General features: G+C 37.3%; 2 protein-coding genes and 1 pseudogene across 2 annotated transcripts; 2 read left to right on the top strand and 1 right to left on the bottom strand.

Annotated features, from left to right (window-relative positions):
- The first annotated feature begins 6,844 nt into the window (after positions 1–6,844).
- On the top strand, positions 6,845–8,270 carry LOC143643523 (protein tyrosine phosphatase type IVA 2 pseudogene; annotated as a pseudogene).
- A 1,477-nt stretch (positions 8,271–9,747) lies between these two features.
- On the top strand, positions 9,748–14,542 carry LOC143643522 (olfactory receptor 51A7-like). The gene has a single exon (XM_077112139.1). The coding sequence runs from the start codon at positions 13,143–13,145 to the stop codon at positions 14,076–14,078; it is 936 nt and encodes a 311-aa protein (XP_076968254.1). The 5' UTR covers positions 9,748–13,142; the 3' UTR covers positions 14,079–14,542.
- A 2,880-nt stretch (positions 14,543–17,422) lies between these two features.
- On the bottom strand, positions 17,423–18,415 carry OR51T1 (olfactory receptor family 51 subfamily T member 1). The gene has a single exon (XM_077112138.1). The coding sequence runs from the start codon at positions 18,398–18,400 to the stop codon at positions 17,423–17,425; it is 978 nt and encodes a 325-aa protein (XP_076968253.1). The 5' UTR covers positions 18,401–18,415.
- Positions 18,416–20,148: the final 1,733 nt, after the last annotated feature.

The raw sequence follows: 20,148 nt of genomic DNA, 5'->3' as shown, positions 1-20,148 counted from the left end.
GACAAAAAATTAGTAGTAAATATTTAAATGTTTAAAACAGTCTACATTTCTAGCATTATCAAATATACTGGATGCTGTTGGTGCCTGCCCAGATGTCCTTCACTCCATTGTTACACTGTTGTCATGGATGCTGGAAGCATTGGCTCCTAATGGTTTACATGTCCCTTTCCCCTTCAACATAATGAGAGCTACCTCAAATATAAATTTACGTGCCATCTCTTGAAGATTTTGCAAATGACTTACTGAATCTGAGCTGCAACAAGCTAGAACTTGCATCAAGGTGAGACAGGCTTTGTGGTGTACTCTCTGTTCCATAGTTGTTTGTGGGACCAGGCAAAAGCCAAACTCCAGCCAGCACATTTCCCTGCTTACCTTTCCTCCCCTGCTTTACCCTGCTGCCTTCACACCCCTTTTCCTGAGATCACTGTTTCAGTAGATCAGTTTCAGAAGTGTTTCCATCACAGGGTTTGCACCTATACCACTCAATGAAAGACTTGTGATAATGAGAAGTGATTCTAGGAAACAGTTCTCAGGAAGAATTTCTAGAGGGAGATCAATTACACAGTGGATGACACTAAGAGTCACATTACTGGAAGGGCCTTGAGCATGCTGTTGCAAGTGATACCAAAAATTTTCCCCTGGGGTAAACTGTGATGAATTCAAGTAGAAGAGTGATTTACATGTTTCCGAGTTCAAAACCACTCTTTTCTATCATAATTGTAAAGAGTATTTTTCTTAATGTGCTTAACGGATGCTTTGGTCTTTGTTTCAGATGAGGAAAGGAATCATGGAGAGTGGCTGTAGGTTACTCTAAATGCAAACAAGTACGAACTGATTTCAATTGTTATGTCAAATATGTTCTCTTTGCTAGTAAAGATTAACATAATTTCAATTGTAATGTCAAATGTATTCTCTTTGCTAGTGAAGACTAACACAGATTCAGTTATAGAGATGTGGCATTTGATGTGGCAAGTGTGCTCTCTTTCATCCTTTCTAGTCTTATTAAATAGGATGGAAAAAAATCTGAATTATCAGGACATTTTCAGAGTATCTCATTGGTTCAGTATATCAGTGATATTTGATACCACTATATGGTTGTATGAGCAAGAAGTGGCTAGGATACTGGAGGCTTTGGCAAGACACATGCATTCCAGGAGGGGGCAGTGAAGCACTGAAAACATTCAAGGAAGCATGATGACAACAGTGAAACTTTTAGGGGGACCCATGGCATAGGACAAGCTGGAAAAGCCTCTCAAGCACATGATGGATTACTGTATTTTCCACATTTTACCACCAAGAAGGAACCACAACATTTAGTGACTTTGGTATAGTATATTCTACACTTGTAGCACTTTATACTTTGTTGTTTTTAGCAACATACTTTGGTATAGCATATTCCACACTTTGTAGCAACAATCCCACAGCACCTGCACCATTTTACTTTACCACCAACAATGAATGGCTGTTACTTTTTCTTTACATTCTCTCCAACTTGTAATTTTCCTTTTTTTAAAAATAATTACCATTCTAGTGGGTGTGAAATAGTATGCCATTATGGTTTGATTTGCATTTCCCTGATACCTAATGATGTTGAGCATCTTTTCATGTGCTTTCTGGCCACTTGTATGTCTTTGGAGAAATGAATATGCAAGACTTTTGTCCATTTTTAAATTGGGTTGTCATTGTTATTGAGTTGAAGTGTTTACTTATATATTCTGGATATTAAACCCTTATGGAAAATATGGTTGTCAAAAATTTTTCCCACTATGTAGGGTGTCAGTTTACATTCATGATAAAGTCCTGTGAGCCACAACAGTTTTTAATTTTTAAGAAGTCCTATTTGTCTTTTTTTTTCTTTTATTGCTTATGCTTTGGGTATCAAGTCTGAGAAACTAATGCCTAACACAAAGTTCTAGAGATGCTTGTCTACATTTTGTTCTAGTAGTTTGAATTCTGGCTCTTATGTTTAGGTCTTTGATCCGTTTTGAGTTGATTTTAGTATATGGTGTGAGCTTTGGGTCCACCTTCATTATTTTGCATATGGATATCCAGTTTTCAAACACAATTTGTTGAAGAGACTTTTCTTTCCTAATTGAGTGGTCATCACTCCCTTGTCAGTGGGCCATAAATGTAAGCATTAATTTCTGAACTCTCAATTCAATACCATTGTGCCAGAACCATGCTGTATTGATTACTATAGCTTTGTAATATGTTTTAAGATTGGGAAGTATGAATGTTCTAACTTCTATCTTCTTTTGTAAGAAAGGTCTGGCAATTTGGAGCCCCTTACCCTTCCATTTAAATTTGATAATTGACTTTTCCATTTCTGCAAAGAAGGTTGTTGATACTTTAATTGGGATTGCATTGGATTTGCAAATTGCTTTGTATAGAATTGACATCTTAACAATATTTAGCCTTCCAATCCATGAATATAAATCGTCCTTTCATTTATTTAGGTCTGCTTTGATTCCTGGTAGTAATGTTTTGTAACTTTCTGTGAACAAATCTTTATATCCTTGGTTATATTTATTTCTAGATATTTGATTTCCATAGTTGCTATTGTAAATGGATTTTTTGTCTTGATTTCTTCTGCCAATTTTTGGTTACTAGTTGTCATGGTTAGGGACATGTGTCAACTCGGCCAAGTTGTGATAGCTGTTTATCTGATTGGGCAAGTACTGGCCTGTCTGTTGCAATGAGGACATTTCATAGGATTAGGTCATGATCATGTCAGCTGCATCCACAGCTGATTTCATTTGTAATCAGCCAAAGGGGAGTGTCTTCTACAATTAGTGATGCTAAATCTAATCATGGGAAGCCTTTTAAGGAGGACTCAGAGGAGACAGGCCCCATTCCTGCTTTGGCTGGTGAGCCTCTCCTGCAGAGTTCATCCAGACCCTCCATCGGAGTCGTTGGCTTCACAGCCTGCCCTGTGGATTTGGACTCTGCGTTCCTGCAGCCACGTGAGACACTTTTATAAATTTTATATTTGCAAGTGTTCCCTGTTGATTCTGTTTATCTAGAGAACCCTAACTAATACACTAGTTTAGAGAAACACTAATGATTATTGGGTGTTGCTCTTGTACCCTGCTACTCTAGGAGATTTGCTATGGATTATTCAGGATTGTGTGTATGCAGAATCATGTCATCTTCAAATAGGGAAAATTTTACTTCTTCCTTTATACTTTGGATGCCTGTTACTTCTTTTCCTTGTTGAATTGCCCTCACAAACAACTTCCAGTACACTGTTGAATAACAGTGGTAACAGTAAGCATCCTTGTTTTATGTCTTATATGAAAGGAAAAGCTTTCAGTCTTTCACCATTACATATGATGCTAGTGGTGGGTTTTTCATAGATGTCCCTAAACATGTTAAGGAAGTTTCCTTCTATTACTAGCTTCCAAAGTGTTTTTATCAAGAAGCAGTGCTGGATTTTGTTAACTGCCTTTTATACATCAATTGAGATGATCATGTTTTATTTTCCCCCCTTCATTCTATTCATGTGGTGTATTACATTAGTTGATTTGCTTATGTTGAACCATGCTTGCATACCAGGGATAAATTCCATTTGGTCATGGTGCATATTATTTAAATATGCTATTGGATATGGTCTACTCATATTTTGTTGAGTATTTTTACATCTATATTCATAAAAGACATTGGTCTATAGTTATTTTTTTCTTCTATCTTAATCTACCTTTGGTATGAGGGTGATGTTGCCCTCATAAAATGAATTACGGAGTGTTCCCTCCTCTTAAATTTTGGAAGAGTTGGAGCAGGATTGATGTTAATTGTTTTTGGAATATTTGGTTAAATTCCCTTAAGAGGCCAAGTAGTCCTGGACTTTTCTTTGTTGGAAGGTTTTTGATTATGGATTCAATCCCTTTACAAGTTGTTGGTTTGTTGAGATATTCTATCTCTTCTTGAATCAGTGTAAGTAAAGTTTATATGTTCCTAAAAATTTGTCCTTTTCATCTAGATTATCTATTTTTGGGCATAAACTTGTTCAAAATGTCCTTTACAGACCTTTAAATTTTAGTGGAGTCAGTAGTAATGTCCTGTTTTCATTTCTAAATTTAACTGTATTCTTTCTCTTTTTATCAGTCTAGCTAAAGATTTGTCAATTAAATTGATCCTTTCAAATGTCCAACTTTGGTTTTATTGATCTAGTTTTTTAAAACTCTCTAATTCATTTATCTTTGCTTTAATTTGTATTTCCTTCTTATGTTTGATTTGAGTTTTGTTTGTCTTCTTTTTCTAGTTCTTCTAGGTTTAAATTCTCTGATTTGAAATCTTTCTTCTTTTTCCATGTAATCATTTAGAAATATAAAGTTTTCTCTGAATACTACCTTTTCTGCATCCCATAAGTTTGGGTATATTGTATTTTTGTTTTCATTTGCCCCGAGATATTTCCTAATTTCCCTTTAACCAGTTGGTTGTTTAAGAGTATGTTGCTTAATTTCCACATTTGTGAGTTTTCTATTTCTCCCTTTGTTATTGATGTCTAGCTTTATTCTAGTAAGTTCAGAAAAGATACATTGTGTTATTCAACATTTTTAAATTTACTGTAACTTGTTTTAGGACCTGAGATATGTTCTTTCCTGGAGAATGATCCATGTCCATTCCAGAAGAATATCTACCCAGTTACTTTTGGATAAAGTGATCTCTCTATATATGTTAATTTAGAGTATCATTCAACTCTTTTATTTCCTTATTGATCTTCTGTCTGTATTTCTAACAATTATTGAAAGTAGTATCTTAGAGCCTTGTATCATTAATTTATAAATATTTCTCCCTTCATATATGTTAGTATTTGCATCATATATTTTGGGGTATTTTGTATACATATGTATTTTGTGTGTGTGTGTGTATATATATATGTATGTTTAAATTTTATCTAATTGAATTGACCCCTTTATTGGTATTTAGTGACCATATTTGCTTCTCATAACATTTTTAGACTAAAAGTCTATTTTATTATAATGTAGCTACCCAGCTTTATGTCACTTGGTATATTTTCTTTCCATCCTTTAACTTCAGTTTACTTATGTCTTAGAAATTAATGTTAGTCTTGTATAAACAGCATATATTTGGGTCATGTTTTTTTTTTTTTTCACCACTCTGTCCATCTGTGCCTTTTGACTGGAGAATTTAACCCATTTACATTTAAAATAACTACTGATATTGTAGGGCTTTCTTCTACAATTTTACTATTTAATCTATGCAAATTGTATACCATTTTTGCTCATAAATTCCTCCATTCTTGCCTGTTTTCATATTTATTTTAACAAATGGGGATGAATGGCTATCATGCAGAGTCTTAGACTTTGATTCACTGCAGTAATGCATGGAAATTCCAAGCTTTTTGTTTATTCCTTGTAGGGGGTCTTCTCTATATGAAATAAAATGCCAATGGATATGTTTGAGGTATTAATGATAAATATAGCAAAATTAATTCCATCTCTCTTCCTTTAAGCTATAGAATTCATGGCTTTTTGCTTCTAAAGAGAGTATGGAAGGATATTAAATATATTAATTCCTAAAGAATAACAAAATAAATGTCATGATTTTCTGTAGAGGAATCAAAGAAAACTGGGTGCAAGAAATCTGCAATAAACTGAAACCCTGAGAGGAATGAACCCTTCACGTTTGAACTGAGACAAACAGCAGCAAATCTCAAGCAAAATAACTACAACAACCACCTACTTAGGTACATCATAGTGCAATTCTGAAAACCAGAATAATGGGAGAAATATTAGAAACAGAAAAAAAAAGATTTTGCATGTTGAAGAACAATGTTAAAAATAACAACTGATTTACCATCAGAAAAATGCAAGACTAAAAACAATAAAACAGTATGAAAGTTCTAAAAGAAGAATCTTTCAAACTGGAATTCAATATCTGCCAAAATTGTTTTTCAAAAAATGAAGGCAAAAAATATATATTTTTTACCTGTAAAAGTATATATTTTTACAAAAAAATATACATTTTTTACTTTTACAGGTAAAATATATAGAATTCACAGCTACCACAACTGTACTAAAACAAATGCCAAAAAAAAAGTTTATCAGACTGAAGTAAAATAATGCAAGGTAGAAACTCAGAGGAAGAGGAAGAAATGAAGAATACCAAAAGGGGTGTGTTTGCCAGGTTTCTCTAAAGGTACAGAACCCACAGGAGAGATCTGTAAATGTGAGATTTATAGAGGTCTCATGCAACCATGGGAATGGAAGACTCAAAAATCCACTGGGCAGGCTATGAAACTGGCAGCTCCAATGAAGGGTCTCCACAGGAGTGTCTCACTGGCTGAAGAAGAAATGAGTGAGTCTCTCTTCTCCCTTAAAAGCCTTTAACTGATTGGATTATCTCCTTGTGGGGTACATGCCTTAGTTGATCCCGGATGTAATCCACCACAGATGCAATCAACTGACTCATGATTTAATACGCCAAACTTCCGGTTTATTAATGAACCATGAAATACCCTTGCAACAATGGTCAGGTCAGAGCTTGCCTGACCAGGCAACTGGGCGTAAGAACTTGGAACAAGGGCGGCGGGAGCTGGTTCCGGCTGCGCGCGCAGCGGTGGTGGCTACGGCGCAATCCGCTGGTCTGTAACCGTCGTCTCTCCGGTAGCGGCTGGAGCGGTAGCGGCGGCCGGGCAAGTCACAAGGCGACGCCATAGGACAGCGGCGGCAACGAGGGCAGAGGTGGCAGCAGGAGACGCAGCGGCAGCCGCAGCCGCAGCAGCAAGACGGACTCGTGGACACGCGCCGCCGCCGCCGCCGGGCCGGCCGGGTGTCGTGCGCCGAGGCTGGGGGGGAGTCGTCGCCGCCACCGCTACCGCCGCGGCCGCCGAGGTGACTGAGGAGAGAGGCGCCTCCTTGCTCCTGCCGCCGCCAGACTTCAATGCCCAGTTCCCAGCTCGCCAGCGTTTTTCGTTGGAATATACGCTGCACATTTATGGCGATTCTGAGCGTGAGGGCAGACTTCTGCCAGGCTCAGCACAGCGTTTTCGCTGACAAGTGAGCTTGGAGGTTCTATGTGCCATAATTAACATTGCCTTGAAGACTCTGGACACCGAGACTGGCCTCAGAAATAGTTGGCTTTTTTTTTTTAATTGCAAGCTTATTTCTTTTAATGACTCCAGTAAAGTTAAGCATCAAGTAAACAAAAGTGGAAAGAGATCTACACTTTTAACTTGTCTCACTAGTGCCTAAATGTAGTAAAGTCTGCTTAAGTTTTGTTTGTAGTTGGATTTTTTTGGAGTCCGAAGGTATCCATCTATAGTCATTGAGGCCCAAGTTGAATTTGGATTCGAGTGGATTCTAAATCCTTCTACATATCTTGAAGACAAGCTTCTTAAAGGAATAAACAAGTTGAATAGAGAAAACACTGATCGATAATAGGCATTTTAGTGGTCTTTTTAATGTTTACCGCTGTGAAACATTTCAAGATTTATTGATTCCCCCTACCCCCGAACCCCTCTCCACTTTCCCCTCACAATCACACAAGCACGCACACACTTTTTATTTGCCATAATGAACCGCCCAGCCCCTGTGGAGATCTCCTATGAGAACATGCGTTTTCTGATAACTCACAATCCTACCAATGCTACCCTCAACAAGTTCACAGAGGAACTTAAGAAGTATGGAGTAACAACTTTGGTTCGAGTTTGTGATGCTACATATGATAAAGCTCCAGTTGAAAAGGAAGGAATCCACGTTCTAGATTGGCCATTTGATGATGGAGCTCCACCCCCTAATCAGATAGTAGATGATTGGCTAAACCTATTAAAAACCGAATTTCGTGAAGAGCCAGGTTGCTGTATTGCAGTGCATTGTGTTGCAGGATTGGGAAGGGCACCTGTGCTAGTTGCACTTGCTTTGATTGAATGTGGAATGAAGTGTGAAGATGCAGTTCAGTTTATAAGACAAAAAAGAAGGGGAGCATTCAATTCAAAACAGCTGCTTTACCTGGAGAAATACCGACCTAAGATGCGATTACGCTTTAGAGATACCAGTGGGCATTGTTGTGTTCAGTAGAAAGTAATGTAAACGAAGGCTGACTTGATTGTGTCATTTAGAGGGAACTCTTGGTACCTGGAAATGTGAATCTGGAATCTTAACTGTGTCATCAAAGTAGTGATGGATTCAGTACTCCTCAACCACTCTCCTCATGATTGGAAAAAAGCAAACAAAAAAGAAATCCCTCTAATACATGAATAAAATGTTTAAGAAAAGGAAAAAAAAAAAAAAAGAACTTGGAACAAGTTGACACTAGAACCTAACCATCACAAGGGATAAATATGTGATTAGATATAAAACGCTTTCTTCTTTCTTTGCTTAGTTTCTGGAAAACATTAAGTACAACAATTATAATGTTTGTAAGGTTTATAATATAATTAGAAATAATATTTGACAACAATTACAATGGATTAAGTGAGTTAAATGGAATGTTACGTAGGCATTGTCATACTATTAATTCTTGGTAGACTGATAAATTAAGGATGCACATAATCTGGGGAGAAGTCTGCTAAAAATATTTAACTATTTATAGCTAAAATATGCAGTTGAGGAGATAAACAGAATACTGAAAGCTGTTTGATTTCATATAAAATCAGAAATGCTGTAATAAAAAAAAAAAGACAGGACAAAGAAAATCAGATAACACAGGATAGACTTAGAACTAAATATGTTAGTAATTCCATTATATAAAAATGGTCTAGAGACTCCAATCATATATTATGACTCTCTACATAATATATATGTTATGTATATATATCTTGGTTGCTGTATTATTATCAGAGCATGTGGACAATAAGGCAAGAAGTATCACAGGGTGTTTTAGTTTCTTTTGCTGCTCAAGAAAGACAATGCAATAGCTCAGCTTAACAATGGGAATTTATTAGCTCATGGTTTTGAGGAAAAAAGAAAGTCCAAATCAAGACATTAACAAGGCAATACTTTTCTTCCCAAAGACTGGAGTCTTGGTCTGACTTCTGGTGATTATTTGATTTTTGGCTCCTTTGCCACATGAGAATGCGCATGGCAGCTTCTCCTGGCCTTCCCCTTCTTTTCTGGATTCTGTTGATGTTCAGTTTCTGCTCCCTGTGGTCTTCAATCTCTGTCTGAATCTCATTCTACATTTAAAGGGCTCCAGTAATAGGATTAAGACCTGTCCTGATTGGGGTGAGCCACCCCTTAACTGAAGTAATCTCATTAAAAAGTCCTGTTTACAATTGGCTCACACCCACAGGAATGGATTAGGTTTAAGAACGTGTTTTGCTTGTGTACATATAGCTCTAAACCCCCCATGCTAGGGAAAAAAGATATTTTTCAACGATAAATGGGTCAAATTTATAGATTTGCTATAATTACCAAGGAATTATAGCAAAACTAAATGTGCATATATGTAAAATGAAAATTTCAATATTCATGAATAAAAAAATTAACACATCTAGAAAAAAAAGACGTATCTATAATCAGATGAGAGATGTTAGCACTCTTCTGGTTGATGGTTTCTTGAAAACATGTATAAGTAAAAATCTGTTGTACCGTATGCTATTTCTTGGAAGCCTCAACTGCGCTCCCTAATCTTTGGGGCAAGCTTTCCTTGAGGTATTTAAGTCTCCACAAGCTTTGGTCCATCCTGTTCTGTCCCTGTCATGGTCTTTTGGGAATCAGTGAGTTGAGATTATTATACTGAACCAGTTTTCTTCTGGGAATTTTTAGGAAATTTTTTAGAGCTGGAGGATTTGGTGTCCCGTGAGATCAAATCTTAGAAGCCAGAAGCTTGAGGAGTCTGTGGTCTATGGATAAAACACTGAGTCAGCAAACTTGAGGCACTGAGGTTGGGAAGCCTCTACTCTAAACTTATTTCTAACTGTGTAGTTATATGGTAAGTGTAATAGGGCTCTAACATAGTTCTGTCTTGTAATATGAATTTTTCTTCTGCAGTGTGTCTGAAACATGGGTACTCCAAGAACTGGGGCTTGGAAAGGACTGGGAATAGGGTTCACAACAGTGGAATTTCCAGAATTTAGTTATTATAGAGGCTTAGGGATAGAAATTATGGTTGGATTTGTCTTGCAGCTATGTCAGCGTGGCAAGCAGAGAGTTCTCCTTATACTGGAGAAGTAAATGAACATTAAGAAGGTGTTGAATCCCTCATTAGCCATCTCTTAACATTGGTACTGTTTACCTGAGGGGATATGGAGGGAACTGTAGTGGATAGGAACCAGCTCAAGGTAGAGAAAAAAGCATCACGAGCCCAGGACTCGTGGAGGCTGAGATCATCAGCAAAGACGTGATCTAACTAGGATTTAGGTCTGAAGGACTCTCCTTGAAATGATAGGAATCACACCCAAAGCTTACTAAAAGATGGTTACAACTATGATATTTTTTTTCAACAGCAGTCTCCAAATCTGTGGTTCTGTGACTGAGAGGTTTGGCTACTTATTTGGACTTTACTTTTCTGTGGGTCATCTCAGAAGTCATCCAATTACTCAAGCACTACTATATAAAATGTTAGCCTAGAGTAAGAACTCCATATGGAATTTGGTCTGGGAAATAGGACAAATAGTTCGATGGAAGAATAAAGATTATCTGCCTAAACTAGGAATAGGGATACAGACAGCCCATGGGTAGGGGCTTCAGTCTTAGAAGAAAGGTCAGATGAGATGACATTGTCTTAAGTTATTATAAAGAATTATTTGGCCTTCTTTGGACATTTATATTATTTCTTACATGATTCATTTTCTTATGTATATCAATTAGAATGCAAGTACCTTGCAATTTATTCAATTATTAAAACATGCTTAACGTGTTTTAAGCATGATACAGGTATAAAAGCTTAGACTCTGAAGTCACTGGTTCATATCTCATATCTGCTCATAACAATATATGTTTTCTTTGAGAAATTAAATTGTGCTTCAGTTGCTGAGTTTGTAAATTAGGAATAACAATAACATATGAGGCTTAAGTAAGAGTCATTATTAATGACTTTGTCAATGGCATATAAAATGGAGCTGAGAAAAAGGCCCAGGAGAGCAGAAATAAAGAGACAGGAACCAATCAGCACTTCTAATCCTCCCAAAACCAGCAGAGTATTTGTGTGCTGGAGAAAGATTGACTTTAACAGAAGAATATTTGGGGGAGATAAAATGCTACGTAAGGGAAAGAAGTTAATCATAATTGATTGAAATAGACGTTAATTAGATGTAAATAATAAATATAATAGTCACGCAGAAATGGATCAGAACTGCTGAGTATTAGGTATGTGCCATAGTTTTTGGATATCAATAAGAATGCAAATGATGACTTCACCGTGCTCTGTTGGTTTAGAGGGAAATAAGGAAGAACAAACCAAAGCAAAAATATTGTATTTTTTAATGCTCAAATCAGATAACATCCTCTCATATAATTTATGAATGCTAACCTATTCTGAAAGAAGGTTTCAAGCTTTAAGTACCCACTTGAAATGAAGAAATGATTTCTAAGAGCAGTTCAGTTAAATTAAAACCTATTCGGCTTAGTAAGATTCAATTAAATAATAATTGGATTACAACATTTGCCAGGAACTGTGTGCTTGTTGCTGATAATATCAGGAACTGTGCTCACAATGAGTTTGGTACTATGGAGCCCATAAACAACAAATCACATGACCACTGAAGGTTTATATTACAGTTATATGAAATTATATAGTAGTGGTGCATGGCTTTGCTTAGATTGATGAGGAAGAAAGTCTTCAAGGAACAATTGGATCATGATTTCACCTAACTGGACTGGTCAAAGTGCTAATATCCCTGTCTGAAAGAACTTCTGCTTATTTTCAACCTGGGGTTTAGAGAGGTGCAAGAGTGGCTAATACCCAGACCATGATATAACCACTGCTTTATCCTTAAGGATTGCAGTTCAGGCCTCCTAGGGAAGAATTTGTTCTGAATAACTCATGTGTGTCCATTCTAGAAAATGAACTAGTTGAAAGATCTTGTTCTTACAAGTTCTAATTCTTAAAAGTAAAATCCTCTTACAAAGCCTTATTCTTTCAATGAAACCCTTACTTTCTTTGGGCCAAGGAGTAGTGATTGATATAGTTTATAAATACCTTGGATTTCCTTGGCCTTCAGTGAATTTAATTCCAAAAAGGAAGAGAAGATCTGAAAGGTACATGGCTAATGCATTGATGGGGGTGGAGGGACATGGGACTCTTTTTTAAAACATCTTATGATGTTAGAAAAATGTGGATTCAGGCAGTATTCACCCCTCCCCTCCCCAATATATTGTTTCTAACCTTTCCACATACCATAGCTGGCCTGTAATCTAGCTGACTGAGCCACTTGATATCCATGAGTGTTGATGGTGATCTGTAGCTAAAGTCCAAGAATCCTTTTGCTTCTCCACACTGCAAGGTAGATGGCATTGCTGTGTGTTGATCATGTTTAAAGACATTTTATTTACTACTAAACAAGAAGATGGAATTTTCAATGTGCTGTAAGAGAAGGTTAAAAGTCAAGTACACATGATTTATTTTCCGTCTTTTCTTTGGAGAAACTTGTAAGTAAAATCAGCTTTCAAAGCTCAAATCCTGGCCTAAAAATATTTGGACCAAATGACCCTAGGACTTGAAGGAACCCTTGGTAATTTACTATTGGTACAATCTACATCTTGGAGTTTCCCTTTTTTGTTGTTATTAGCTTTGTTTTCACTTGTGTTTTTGTTTTGATTCTAGCCTATAGGCAAAACATGTTACCCCATAGTCTAGCCTGACTGTATAACATTTCTGACTTTATTGGGGATAGGAAGAGGCAAAGTCTAGTAGTGAAAGGGGGATTTATTTGGAGGTTACTGTTCTTTATATGGGTATTTTTATTTAAGAATCTTATGTAGAGTTGTGGCTGATCAAAGACAGTACCTATATTCCCAATCTCCACTGTCGTGAATAATATCTCACTTTATTGTAAGTAATCTGTTTAGGAGAAATAGCTCACGCTTTCATTCCTTGATGTGGGAAGCCTTCAAAAATTACATTTTATTTGTCTATGTCTTAGACAAAAGTGATGAAAGGAGGGAAATGAATAAAACATATCCCTGTCGAAAGTGTCATTTCAGATCTGGGAATCAATAATTTCCAACTGATACACTATGCATAGTCTCAATTCTTCTGAAATTGAGATCACCACCTTCTTCCTGATTGGAATCCCAGGACTGGAGCATGTTCATATCTGGATCTCTATCCCTATCTGCCTCATGTACCTGGTGGCCATCCTGGGCAACTGCACCTGCCTCTTTGTCATCAGGACAGAACCCTCACTCCATGCACCAACGTACTATTTCCTTTCCATGTTGGCTGTATCTGATCTGGGCCTTTCCCTTTCCTCCCTCCCAACTATGCTGAGGATATTTATGTGCAATGCCATAGGAATTTCTCCAAATGCCTGCTTTGCTCAAGAATTTTTCATTCATGGATTCACAGATATGGAATCATCAGTGCTCCTGGTCATGTCCTTGGACCGCTTTTTGGCCATACAAAACCCTCTGAGATACAGCTCCATCCTCACCAGTGCCAGAATTGCCAAAATAGGGGTGGTGTTTTCCATTAAAAGCATGCTCTTAGTTCTCCCGCTTCCTTTCACTCTCAAAAGACTGACCTATTGTAGTAAAAGCTTACTTTCTCACTCCTATTGTCTTCATCAGGATGTCATGAAGCTGGCCTGCTCTGACAACACAGTGAACTTTTTCTATGGTTTCTTTGTTGCTTTCTGTATTATGTCAGATAGTGTGTTCATTGCCATGTCCTATGTGTTAATCCTGAAGACTGTGATGGGAATAGGATCCCGTAAGGAGTGGCTCAAGGCCCTCAACACCTGTGTCTCCCATATCTGTGCTGTGCTCATCTTCTATGTGCCCATTATTGTGTTGGCCTCTATGCACTGCTTTAGCAAGGATAAGTCACCAATGGCCATGATCATCATTGCTGATGTTTTCTTACTCATGCCTCCTCTGATGAACCCCATTGTATATTGTATGAAGACACAGCAAATTCGTGAAAAGCTGCTGGGGAAATTGTGTCTAAAATGAAGCTATAGGAAAAAGTGGAGCAACGTCAGCCAGCCTCAGAGAAAAAAATATTTTCCAAGCAAACTGTTATGGATGACTCATGATTATCTTTCTTAACCATCCATATAATCAGTACTACGTATGCACTGGGAACTAAATTGTCTCTGATGTCTCTAAAGCTTAAGACTGAAATGTGTCAGATATGTGTGGGGCAGCTGCGCAATGTTTTTAAAACAGTGAATCACACACAGATATGGAATTTTAGCTACTGCTTGCAGCACAAAGGCAAGCATTGATAGAAATAGAGATTATATCCCCATGCATCCAGTGGAAATCGAAGGATCTGGAATTTAAAGTTTGCTACCCTCATCCAGTTACTGGTCATCTTACAGGTGTCTTTGAGACATTGTTTTTTTTGTTGAGGGATCTTCTATGAATTTTGTGGAAATACTTGTTCCGTTTATATGAAAGAAGTCAATAGTCAAGTACCCTTTAACCATCTTTTCCTATTGCTTTTAGAAATAAACATTGTCAGCAATCTCAATCCTTCTTAATTTTCCTAAAAATTAAACTGGGAACAACCAATGCCAACTCATTGATCATAACTCATTAGCATTGTGAATAATTTTATCTTTAATATTTTTCTTTGTTTTGAAATTATCCACATATTTTATACACAGACACACACAACACTTAAAATCAGAAAAGAAGTCCAAATATATTAAATACATTGTTTAACAACAAAACATAAATTCACACTCCATTAATAGTGGCTTTAGAGGTGAAACAGATTAATGAATATGTTTTTGGTGTGGAGTAGATGGATTATATTTTGAGACAAGTATAAAGAGTAGATCTGGCATACTAGAAGATTAAAATATGTATATGGCAGTCTGTCATATATATTTTTTTCATATTATATACTATAAAACTGGAAGGATTGTTTCCACAATTGTTCACCTAAAATCCTTGGGTTTTCGCACTTTTCAGATTTAAAGATACCATCCAACCTCTAAGGCATTAGTGGGTATTCAGACACTGCAAGATTTCTGCAGTGAAATGTGTGGCTACTTCCTCTGTGGAATAAATAATGACCATAAATATATTTACATGTGTTCAGGTTAGGTTTTGCTGCTGATAAATTTTGATACAAACTATACAAATTTTTTAAACTTTTGCTTTTCCAGATTTTTAAAATTTCTGATTGTGGAAGTACTAAAGAAAACTTTTAGGAAGGTCTTTAAAAATAACAAAAGAGCCTGAGATGTCTGTAAAAGTTGAAGAGGAAAAGTTTGAGTATGGTCTGAAGTAGTTGCTCTGCCACAAGTTAATTCCATGGCCAGACTGTTTTACTGTGATGCTCTCTAAGGATGGTGATCTTCTTCATGGGACCACAGTATTTCGCCTCTATTGGCCTTTCTTAGCTGCTGTACAAGCGCTCTTCACTCTCAGGCACTGCTAACTCTGGGCTTAAAACATGAAAAATGAAAATAAACTTGGGTATTTATATCACTCCCCGAAATAGATAGTACCAAATAACCTCACCTATTAATTCTAACATGCCTAACTCTGTGGCAGTTTTCTCAGTCCTGTCCCCATTCCTTGAATTCATTTTTCTAAAATAGCAATGTTTCTTACTAATTATCTTTAAGATTTTTTGTTTTACTCTGGGCTTACTAAGAGGTCATCTGTCTAAGAATATGCCATCGACCCTCAAAATTGTTCTGGAACCAAATGTCTAGAAACCAAATTCTTGCATTTTTTAATAATGGTTGCATTTTGTCTTCATTGAAAGGGATTGGCCCAATGAGACACTTCTTTCCCAGCAACATGAGAATGGAAAATTGTAATATTGGGCACTGAATTGCGTGATAAAGGAATACAAAGATTTTCCATAAAGTGCACAAGGCCAAGAGAAGTTTTCACTGGAATGCTGTGCTTAGAGTCTGAAAAACTAAATTTACCTCCAATTGTACTACTTTCTAGATAGTCAAGCATTGTTTTTTCTCCATTAAAATACTGACCTCTGCCACATACATGCTTGTGTGGTGTTTAACACCAGGGAGATATCTAAAGCATCTGAAAATGCTATATAAGAGAATTGCACATATAAATTAAATTTTGCCTAATATGTGAATATTGTTGGTAAAGACTAGTGAGGTTTAAGCTAATCAGGTCAGTTAGCAGCACTTGAGCTGTACAGTGAATCTTTGTATGAACCAAGAGCTAAACCAAATATACCAGAAGCTAGGAATGGTGTTTCCTGTCTGCTAAGAAGTAGGGAGTTAATATAGAAGGAGGAGACAGGTGGGTTAGATTATAATATCTGCTTGGTCTACTGGGCTCAGACATGGAGTTATCCTGGGTGTGACTGAAATTTTATAACTGTGGCGGGGGGGAAGTGTGGAGAATTCTCTTCAACACTATATTAATCCTGTATCTGAGGTTCTTCTTTGCAAACCAAGTATTGTCAGTAAACATCATCCAAAGATTTCCTATCAAAAATATTCAAGTTACAGTGACAAGTACGCTGGAAGATAGAGGCAGCTCATACCTAAGTAGGAAATTAACAATCCAAGAATTAAGAACAGGTAGAAGAAATATGCAGTCCTGAGACAAATAGGCACTGAAGAGGGGTTATTGAATCAGAATCAGAGCTGTATTATAATATCTAGGCTATGGGGAAAAGAACAAGACAGTCTGTAACTTTTATATATTGGACTCTTTGGAGATATATATATATTATATATATATAAAAGCCATTAGAACTGCAAAAGTTTCACTTTCACTACAGAGGAAAGGGATTAAAGAAAAAATAGAGGTACAGGGAATACATCTCTAGTCATATAGAACTCTCTGTAGGTGACTGTAGAGACTGAAAGCTGTGTGCAAGATTTTTCTAGGTTTTAAGTTCAAATTTATGCATGTGCATTTGCATACAATGCAATTTTTCCTTTTACAGTGAAAAGGTAAAGTCTTCAATGCTCTCTAGGAAATACGACTGCAAAAAAATGATTTTGTTAAGCTGAATTCAAAACCAAATTTTTGTCATTTATTTGTGGTATATCTAAGAATCATTTTTAAACAGATAATTAAATTGTTCAACTGGAATGCAGATCTTATCGTGCTTTTAATTTGTTATGAAATCCATGTGATTGTTTTAGGTAATGTTTGAAGGACATATACACACTCAATTTGGTTTTGAATTGTACTGTTTTAAAAATGTCCTTGAGAAGCTCAGAGAAGTTTTTTCTTTCTTCTCTAATTCAGTTGGAATTGACTCAGTAGCCAAAATACCTGTCCCAAATCCCTTTCCTACTTAAATACAACCATGTAATGGCAATACTCTCCCTTCCACTTCAATCTCATCTTCCTCTAAGACCCCTCACATTGGGGCCTTGTGGACCCTTAGATTGGAGCAGCTGGAGCATAGCCTGGCGGATTGTCTTGGTCTTCAAGCTGTAAATAATAGGGTTCAATACAGGTGGCAAGAGCAGATAAATATTGGCCAGAATGCTACAGACCACCCTTGGGGTTGCATTGAAGAGGCGGTGTGCCAAAGATAGGCTGATCATGGGCACATAGAAAGTGGTGACAGCACAGATGTGACAGACACAAGTATTGAGGGCTTTGTGTTGCTTCTTGGGGGCCACAGTGCTTAGGACAGTATGGAGGATCAGGACATAGGAGGAAATGATGAACAATAAGTCAGTGCCAGTTAAGTAGAGCTGAAGAAACATGCCCCAAAAACTGGTGACCCTAGGGTTGGAATATGTGAATTTAATTATATCTGGGTGGTAGCAAAATGGGTGGGAGAGCTCTTGGCCACCATGGAAAGACAAGCTTTTCAACGCAAGGCCCAAAGGAAGCAAGAAAATTAACAGCCGTATGCAGATGATCAGTCCAATCACCACAATCATCATGTCTGTGAGGACAGTGGCATACTTCAGTGGGTTGCAGATGGCCATGAAGCGGTCAAAGGCCATGGCTACCAGGACCGAGGATTCCAGGAAGGAAAAACCATGTATAAAGAACATTTGAACGAGGCAAGCTTTGAAGCTGATCTCCCGGGCATGAAACCAGAGTACCCCAAGTACAGTGGGGAAAGTTGTGATGGTCAGACCCAAATCAGCAGCTGACAGCATGGAGAAAAAATAGTACATGGGCTTGTGAAGTCTCCGCTCAGAGGCAATGACAAACAGGATCATGCTGTTCCCCAAGAGGGCAGTGGTATAAAGACAGCAGACAGGAATGGAGATCCAAGCATGCGCAAGTTCCAGCCCAGGGAATGCAGTCAGGAGGAAGACTGAGGAGGAGGATGTGGTGTTATTGAATGTTGACATAGTGGGTTGAGGACACACCTTGGAAAGAGAGACAATAATGATAATTTCTTCTTATAATGTTGATCTTTTTTCCAAGTCCTACTTCTTTTGTAAATGCTTCCCAAATTATAGAACTATCTCTCTTTATTCAAATCTGCCATGTAAATATTGAGTCTGTACACTCAATTCTACAGTGTCCTTTTGGAACCTAGACCCATTTTGCTGCTTCTATACTTTCTAGATTGCAGCCATCAATCTCCCCAGGTTCACCCCCAAAATGAGAGACTAAATCTGACTAGAGGTAGAAAGTGCTTATAGCCTTATGTCACACACATGCATACCTACTAACAAAACATCGATAACCATGAGTACTACTTGATAAGTTTTTATATTAGGTCTCCAAGCTAAATAAATTGGTTCAGAAATAATGGAAAAACACATAGGATTCGCTGGGCATCTGCAGTAGTATCCCCCGTGATGTCTTTGGTAAAGCTAATCTGGAATATTATAGCCAGAGCTATCCTTGTCCCTGAATCATGGACCACCCTTTCCACATAGACTTTTCTATTAGAAGCTTCCTTTTGGTAACTAGGTTTCTCTGTTGTAGTTCCATTAATATACTCAGTTCCTCACTCCACATGCTTATGGACTTGGATTCAAGTTCCTTTGTGTTCCATTTGTTTCCTTGTATAGTTTTCTAGGTCTACTGGGTCCTACTCTTTTCTCCAACTTATATGTTGGGGTACTTGTTTCTATTCCTTCCATTGGATGTCCATGATGTGGCCTTAAATACACTCACTGTGACCAGACAAACATTGTTCAGGAATATATGATTTCAGACATCCTGATCTAGGTATTGAAGGTAAACTTAGATAAGACACATGACTACATCAGCTTTTATTTCAGTACTGACATTTTGTCAAAGTAATGATGAAAGTTTAATGAGTCACCCTGGAGACCATGCCTTGCTATACTGCTACACTGTGACTAGGCTGTGACCCCTTGAGCCTACTTTATATTATTGGAAGGATCCAGGACCAAACTCTGCATTCCTCCTTGTCTGCTTTCCTTCTTTGCTACGAGTAATCAATATGTGTCAATATAACAGACTTATCCTAATTAAATTCTCTCTTTTGTGTGTATATTGGAATGAGCTTTAGATCACTTTTGGACATGTTGAGATGCACATAGGAAGTACTCAGCAACTCATGACGAATGACTTTGGAAAAAGCATGAATGGGGTGGAAGTAGGGATTAATTATAAATAGAAGTCAGTACAGAAACAGGCAGACTGATTGCCTGTTACATATTCTAATCTCAAGAAGTTCAATGGGTACGAAAGTCCATAATTTGGTAAATGCAAAGAAAATAGAACTAATGTCATAAGGGAGGCATGAACTAGGATATATTACTTAAGATGAAAATTGCAGTTCTTTCAAGACTTATTCACTGACTGTTGGTATCATCATTGCTGATTTTTAAATTTTTGTTTAGTCCAAGTAGTCATCAACAAAGTAAGGAGAGGTATACCTAGCCCTGTTGTCTAAGTCAACAAAGTAGACCCTAAGTATCTTGATCTTTCAGTAGTCTGGACTTGTTGGACTGGTGAAAGAGTAGATATGAAGGATTTGCTAGTAGCAGAGCCTAACAGTGTCTAGATAAAAATAAATATCAGGGATTGTGAATTATTTTCTTCCCTTTCCTTGTGATCTACTGAAAATAGTGGCAGAAATAATCATTTGTTGCCTCAATGGAGGAAAAAAAGATGT

The sequence above is a fragment of the Tamandua tetradactyla genome, chromosome 8 (assembly GCF_023851605.1).
Source record: "Tamandua tetradactyla isolate mTamTet1 chromosome 8, mTamTet1.pri, whole genome shotgun sequence".
NCBI classification, from domain to species: Eukaryota; Metazoa; Chordata; class Mammalia; order Pilosa; family Myrmecophagidae; genus Tamandua; species Tamandua tetradactyla.
This window is presented reverse-complemented; position numbering and strand designations above follow the sequence as displayed.